Source organism: Lolium rigidum, chromosome 7 (assembly GCF_022539505.1).
Source record: "Lolium rigidum isolate FL_2022 chromosome 7, APGP_CSIRO_Lrig_0.1, whole genome shotgun sequence".
NCBI lineage: Eukaryota > Viridiplantae > Streptophyta > Magnoliopsida > Poales > Poaceae > Lolium > Lolium rigidum.
In genome coordinates, this window is record NC_061514.1 from 231384640 (window position 1) to 231392050 (window position 7411).

Here is a 7411-nt window from a genome sequence, read left to right on the forward strand (position 1 = left end):
TCCCATGAGGAGGAGTAGTTCTCCATCGAGGCTCGGGGGCATGTCCGGTAGCTATGTGGTTCATCTCTCTCCTATGTACTTCAATACAATAATCTCATGAGCTGCCTTACATGATTGAGATTCATATGATGATGCTTGTAATCTAGATGTCACTATGCTAGTCAAGTGAGTTTTACTTATGTGATCTCAGGAGACTCCTTGTCCCACGTGTGTAAAGGTGACGGTGTGTGCACCGTGTGGGTCTCTTAGGCTATATTTCACGAGAATACTTACTCACTTTGTTATGAATGGCGTAGTGAAGTGCTTATTTATATCTCTTTATGATTGCAATGTATTTTGTATCACAATTTATCTATGTGCTACTCTAGCAATGTTATTAAAGTAGTTTTATTCCTCACTGCACGGTGTAATGGTGACGGTGTGTGCATCCGTGTTAGTACTTGGCGTATGCTATGATTATGATCTCTTGTAGATTATGAAGTTAACTATTGCTATGATAGTATTGATGTGTATTATTCCTCCTACATAGTGTGAAGGTGACGAGTGTGCATACTATGTTAGTACTTGGTTTAGTCGAATTGATCTTTCTTGCACTCTAAGGTTATTTAAATATGAACATTGAATTGTGGAGCTTGTTAACTCCGGCATTGAGGGTTCGTGTAATCCTACGCAATGTGTTCATCATCCAACAAGAGTGTAGAGTATGCATTTATCTATTCTGTTATGTGATCAATGATTGAGAGTGTCCACTAGTGAAAGTCTAATCCCTAGGCCTTGTTCCTAAATATCGCTATCGTCTGCTTGTTTCTTGTTTCTTTGCGTTACTACTGCTGCGTGTTACTCTTGCTTGTTTATTGTCCTGGGCAAAGCACTTTTCTGGTGCCGTTGCTACTACTTATTCATACCACTTGTATTTCACTATCTCTTCGCCGAACTAGTACACCTATTAGGTGTGTTGGGGACACAAGAGACTTCTTGCTTTGTTGTTGCAAGGTTGCATGAGAGGGATAGCTTTGACCTCTTCCTCCCTGAGTTCGATAAACCTTGGGTGATCCACTTAAGGGAAACTTGCTGCTGTTCTACAAACCTCTGCTCTTGGAGGCCCAACACTGTCTACAAGAATAGAAGCTCCCGTAGACATCAACGCAACACCATATGATGCTATGGATGAAATTATGAAGTGTAATCTTTTATATTTCATCCAAGTCTTCAGTCATCATTATAGTGGCTTCAAAGTTCCGAAATCTCCACTTGGGGCGTCCTCTTGAATCCTCACATGTTTGTTGTCATCTCCTCCATGTGTGATCATGCTCCAATGCTTGTCCTTCTCATCCATGCTAGGTCCAACATTCCTAAGAGTAACAAACATATCTGATTTAGGCAGCATCATATTCTTATATATGTGAGGAATAGTTCCAAGAAACGAAAGTACCCGATAGTTAAGTTGTTTAACACAAGCTCGAGTGATTGATCCTTGTATTTGTGTGGCTGTAGGTATAGCGGTCGTATCAACATATGTGATGTCCTCATCAGAGGGGGAGCGAGTGGAGATGCTCTTAGGGCTTACACAAACAAGTCACAAGCCTGAAAAACAACGTTGGGGTTTAACCGAAAGGAAAAAAGCAAGGGTTAACATGTTTGGATCCCATCTAAATAGCATGGAGAATGTTGACAAACGAGTAAGCATGTGAGGAAAAGTAGACTGGACCCAAAAGTGATCTTGATCTTGTCGGGTTTGAAACAACGACCGTTGCTTCCTTTCTGACCGTCCAATAAGGATGTGCGGATTGCTTCGTCTTTGGCGCGAACCTGTATCTTGCATATTGAGTCATTGGATCAAGGGCGGATGGCCACAGATAACCATGTTTGGCGAGATAGATTGCTAGTTAATTGAATAAGCAAAAGTTCCTAACAATAATCTAGAAAGTGCCTTTTGTTTTATTCGGCAGTGCCTTGGGTCTCAAGATGAATTTGCTTGATATCATATCAGATGTGATCCCTCTTCGGTGTTTGCCGGCGCTCTTCATTTGCGGAGGGTGGAGGCTTTCTTTTTGTCACATCCTTGCACGGTTTCAACCCTTCTCAATGGACCTAGCTCCAATAATTTGAGATAACTTATTAACCGCCACCAACCTCCCTTTTTGTTAGCATCAACCTAGCATTACAAATCACTAGTCACATGTGATCGCAAACAGTTACTTTCGGACCGCTATAAGACAATACTCATCGCCAACTCGAAACTCTAACCCTGGACCGCCTCTTCCCCACCACAGATGCTGCCACTTTGCCGCCTTCACCGCACATGTGAACCACACGCAACTGGTGTTTCTCCCATGTTGCTTCGTCGCCTAGCCCTCCTCAAATATCCCCATAAAGCATTCTTCTCTAGCGCTGGCGAGCTTTGGGCGCAAAATGGAGGATTGTAAAGCATACGGATTATGCAAGAACAATTTCGTTTGAATGGAACACATGAAACGTGCATCAACCCCACGCGATCATGTCTTACATAGATAGAATGGATGTTCAAAATCCTATGGGACTGGGCATGGGAATCTAAGTAGCACCATTCTTTTGATCCAAACATAACTCATAGGAGAGAAAAAAATCCTAAATCCTAAAATTCCTTCAATTCAAAGAGGGCCTTAGTGTTTTAGATGGACACAAATAAATAATTGAAATTTAAGAGGAATTTTGGACCAGGGCGCCCATTTATCCCATCCCATGAAAACAAGCCAAATCAAACCAAAATCCCCGTACAGCGCGCGGGTCCCATCAGCCAGGTGGACAGGTGCGGACAGCAGCAACGTCCGGGCCGGGACAATTCGAAAGACCGATCCGACCGTTGGAGCCTTCCTCTCCCCTTAAAACCTCGTCATCCACCCGAGGAGAGAGAATCCACCCCCAAATCCCCACCTCGCCACCGCCGCCGCCGCCGCCGCCGCACCCGGTAGGTGACGGATCCCTTCCCTCTTCGACGGTTCCTCCGCAGGGTCTCCTCGATCTGACGTTTTTTGGTTCTTACAACTCGTCTTTCTCCTTTGCCTGCCGCTCACAGATCTTTCTCCGTCTTCGTCTGCCGATCGATCCATGGACCGCCGGCCGCCGCTCGCCGTCTCCCCGCGCCGGCTCCGCCCGCGTCCTAGTCATGCCGCCGCCGGCCGCCCACCCTTGGCGTCCTCCGTCCACATCACCTCACCAGGTATTATTTCTGCTACAGATCCCCTCATCCCGTTTGATGGTTGCGTCCAGTTTCTTTGGTTTGCGCAGTTTATCTTGGTTTTACTTGTGACCGCGCGGTTGAACTGGTTAATCGCGTTCAAATACGGTTGTTTGGTGTATGATTCGTGCAATCTTGTTGTTTTCGAACCGATTTCTGAACCGATTTTCTCATGGATCTGAACCCGTAGCCGTTAACAACAAGGATTTTCAAATCTCTTCAGAAATTCCCATCTAGTTCTTGATAGGTAAAAGATCGTTGGTCACAGAACTTTTGGCCTGATTCATTATGTTATTCTCCATCTGTTTTAATTCTTAGACGCTTTATTTTAACCATAGATTTCTTCTACCCGGCTCCTTTCTGCGGTAAGATAAAAAAAACGGAACTGTTCTTGATGACCAAACGGGATCGTGTTTAACCCCCTTTCCCAGTTCTGTTTCTGATCTCATAATTAAACCCCGTGTTCTCATTTCTGATGTTCTGCTTTGGGTCGCTGTAAAACTTGTGAGTTTTAAACATTGTCCGTGTTCTGATGCGCTCTTTCTGTGACTAACCCGTTTTGCAGCACTGAGCAAGAAAGCGCGTACCCCGATGCGCTCATCCATCAGCGCTCTCCCGCCGTCGTCCTACTCGAAGCTTGAAACCAGCCCGCGCCCGAAGCTGGATTTCGCCCTCTCGCCACCGCCAGCAGCAAGAGCGTCTGGGAAGGAGAACCTGCACTTCCACGACGATGACGAGACCACTTTCAGCATTGCCGACACTAGCATGGAGGACTGGAGGGCGACGGTGAAGCCGACCAGCCCGATGTTCGAGAGGGGCAGGCTGTACGACCTCTACTCCGCGCGGCGCAACGAGCGGCTGAAGCGCAAGCACGGGTGGTACACGGCCGCCGAGGAGGAGGCGGGGGCGATGGCTGAGGACCCCTGCGTTGCCGTCGAGTTGTCCAAGCGGCGGGGCGCCAAGAAGACAGGCGCAGAGTCCGTCGTGAGGAGGTCCATGCCGGCAGCAGAGTCCTCGCTGAGCTACAGGGCTGGCGGCGGCCTCAGCGCCATGAGGTCATCTCTGAGAAGCAGCAAGGAGATGAAGAAGCCCTCTGCTGCGTCGTCCTGCGCCACCGCCACCAAGCCTTCTGGGATCAAGGACAGGAGGGTCGGCATGCGGTCTTCCTCGTCGTCGTCGGTTCGCAGGATCTGATGATGGTATATCCTTGGTGGAACTGGCCGATGGGGTTCATCGTTTGATGGTTGGAGTGTTGATAAACAATACTGCTAGTGTGGAGCTTGGAATTGGTTTGGTTTGTTGGTAATATAATATACAGTAGCTGCGTATTATGTTCACAGTATTTGCGTCCATTTTTCATATTCTGTGCTCTGTGTTATTTGCGCATGTGATGTTGATACAGAATTACAGATGCAAATCACCAATGGTACTTGATGTTCAGACATCAACAAGAAATTGATCTGGCGCTCATCTGTCATCTGGTGTGCAGCCATATCATTCATATGGAGAGATATTGATGTGGATCACTTTCTTGCTCGAATTCTGAACATTTAGTTTAGAAACACTGAATTGAGAGTTTCTTTTGTTTGCTTGTCTGAATATTCTCAGTTTGTGACTAAGGGGTGGTAATATAATGAGCGACTCCTTTTGCACTGAATAAAGGTGAGTTAGCAGCAACATACACTGATGTTCAGATAACAAAACAAAAAAAAATGATCTGGCGCTTATGTGTTGTCCAGCCATGCTATTCATACGGACAGAGATAGCCATATTGCCAAAATCATGTCACAAATTGATGTGGATCACTTTGTTGCTCAAAATCTTAACCTTTTTCTTACAAGCACTGAACTGAGACTCTGAGAGTTTCTTTTGTTGGTTGCTTGGCTGAATATTTTCTGTTTGTGACTAACGAAGTAGTAATGTAATGAGTGATTCTGAATAACTGTGTGTTGTAGCAGCAACATCACATTTCCGTGCAGTCCGGTCTCAATCATATCTGTAATTTGAGGAATCTGAAAGGGCCGGAGGCTGTGCGGCTCAAATAGGAACGAGCTGCACGTACAAGATCACTGGTGAACCCGAATTTGCTGCCTTTGCTTGTGGTCACTGGTCGTCAGTGGTCACTAGAACACCACTCACAAGTCAGACAGGTGTAGGGATAAGGTCGGCGACATGGCACGGCTGCTGCCACCGCTCCTGCTCCTGGTCGTCGCCGCCGCGACCGCGGCAGCAGCGACGGACACTCCCGAGCGGCCGGCGCCGTGGCCGGAGCAGTTCCACGCGGTGCTGTTCACGAACCTGACCAACGTGTCGACGGCGTCGATGAGCCCGCCGCTTCGTCTGACGGACCTGTACTACGACTGGCCGCGGCGGCGCAACCTGAACCTTATACGGTACCAGCTCTCCGGCGACCCGCTGTACGACGTGGAGTGGAACAACGGCACCAGCTTCTACTTCGACTCGGCCACCTGCCGCACGGAGCACTTCCCCGTCGGTGTGCTGCGACCGGACTGGCTCGTGGATTGCGTCTACCTCGGCCGCGAGAGCACCGGCGGGATCGACTGCCACCTCTGGGGCAAGGAGGGGTTCATCGTCTACTACGAGGACGTGCTCACGGGTCGCCCCGTCCGGTGGAACTTCATCGATGGTACGGACGGCCATTCGGTCTCCATTGCTACTGTTTGTCTCTGAAAATCACTTAGTTCTGAAACATCGACTAATATACTACGGAATATATTACAAATTTGCTTTGCATTTTGCAGTGACAGGGATACAGCAGTTCGTGATGAGCTTCGAGGTCGGTGTGGTGCTGGAAGACGACTCCCAGTGGCAGGCACCGGCGCACTGCTTTTCGGACGATGGCGAAGGAAAGAACAAGGTAGACAGAGATCATGTCACGATTTCGAGTGGCATGGACGCGGCAAGGCTACTCAGAAAGTTTGCTGGAGCCGCAGCGTTCTGATGGATCATGGATGGATGATCGATGTGTATATACGTGGCCCCTATGTGTACGTGCTGCTAATACCCCTGCTCCTAGCTAGTGCCTAGTGGTTTCTTGAGTTGAGAGTTGTGACTTCGCTACGGCTGGACAGAGTTCATACGTTCTTGAATCAGTACTTCATTTGATCCACAATAATTGCCGAGGGAGTAAGACTTTTGACAACAACTACGGGGTTTCTTAGCTCTGTATTCTATATACGATCCTGAACATGTAATAGAGCAGGGTTATTTTATCTTAGCTGAGCATGAACAATGCTTGATAAGATTGTTTTATCTTAATTCCACCGTAAGCCAGGTATAACAATAAAATATGATGTACAAGTTCTACTATCATCAATCTTTCTAGGCGGCGTTGCTAACTTGCTATCATCAATTCTGAAATGGGAAGTAATGAGACATTCCAAATATTGGTGTGTGAGAGAGATTGCTTCTATCATCAATTAGTATAGGTGGTTTTGCTAAGATATAACCACTGTACGTGCTCTTATAGGCTAAAAATTTAGCTAGTCCAATCACACACATGCATGCATAAGCCAAAGCTCATTAAATCCATCATCTTTAAGGAAAAAACAATTTAAAATAATGCATTGAGATAGTTGTCTCCTAAATTTTAATTTCTCATATGAAAACGTGCTAAAAAACTACTACCTCCGTTTCAAGGAATAAAGCGTTCTCGTTTTACGTGTTTTTTATTTGACCAAAAATTACTTTAAATAGATAAACATTGTTTGTATGAAATTAGTATCATTAAAAAGTTCTTTTCAGTATGAATTCAACGATACTAATTATATATAATATAATTAAGATTTTGTTGCTTAATTTTTATGATCAAAGTTCGTCTTGGAATCCGTGTGCGCCTTATTCCTTGAAACGGAGGTAGTATGCACTGCGAAAAAACCTAAGATTCTTTAAAAAAAATTGGGGGGTGGGGGTTGTTGTTCTTTTTTGACGAGTTTTATTTTTGACACAGCTTATAGGTCCACCGAGAACCACCAGCATGAGACATAGGCTAAACATTATATTCTTGTTAAGTGGGTGAGATTTTTTCACACGAGGAACTTCATGAACGTGCAAGCAAATGTTTACTAGACCGAAACAAATACTAATATGTTCAGAGCAAATGTTCACTAGCTTCTCGCGTGCGGTGTGGTACAATGTGTTCAGAGCAGCCGGCTTTCTTCACCTCCTGCCTTC

At 46.1% G+C, this 7411-nt stretch overlaps 1 protein-coding gene across 1 annotated transcript; it reads left to right on the plus strand.

Annotated features, from left to right (window-relative positions):
- Positions 1 to 5300: 5300 nt before the first annotated feature.
- Positions 5301 to 6490, plus strand: LOC124674063 (uncharacterized protein At4g14100-like). Its single transcript, XM_047210095.1, has 2 exons — positions 5301 to 5864; positions 5980 to 6490. The coding sequence occupies exons 1-2, from the start codon at positions 5390 to 5392 to the stop codon at positions 6177 to 6179; spliced, it is 675 nt and encodes a 224-aa protein (XP_047066051.1). The 5' UTR covers positions 5301 to 5389; the 3' UTR covers positions 6180 to 6490.
- The last annotated feature ends 921 nt before the right edge of the window (positions 6491 to 7411 follow it).

Bases quoted from the DNA above. Each gene is read 5' to 3' on its own strand.
- LOC124674063 (XM_047210095.1), top strand. From the start codon at position 5,390: ATGGCACGGCTGCTGCCACCGCTCCTGCTCCTGGTCGTCGCCGCCGCG. The intron at 5,865-5,979 runs GTACGGACGGCC...TGCATTTTGCAG, and splicing joins CCGGTGGAACTTCATCGATG to TGACAGGGATACAGCAGTTC.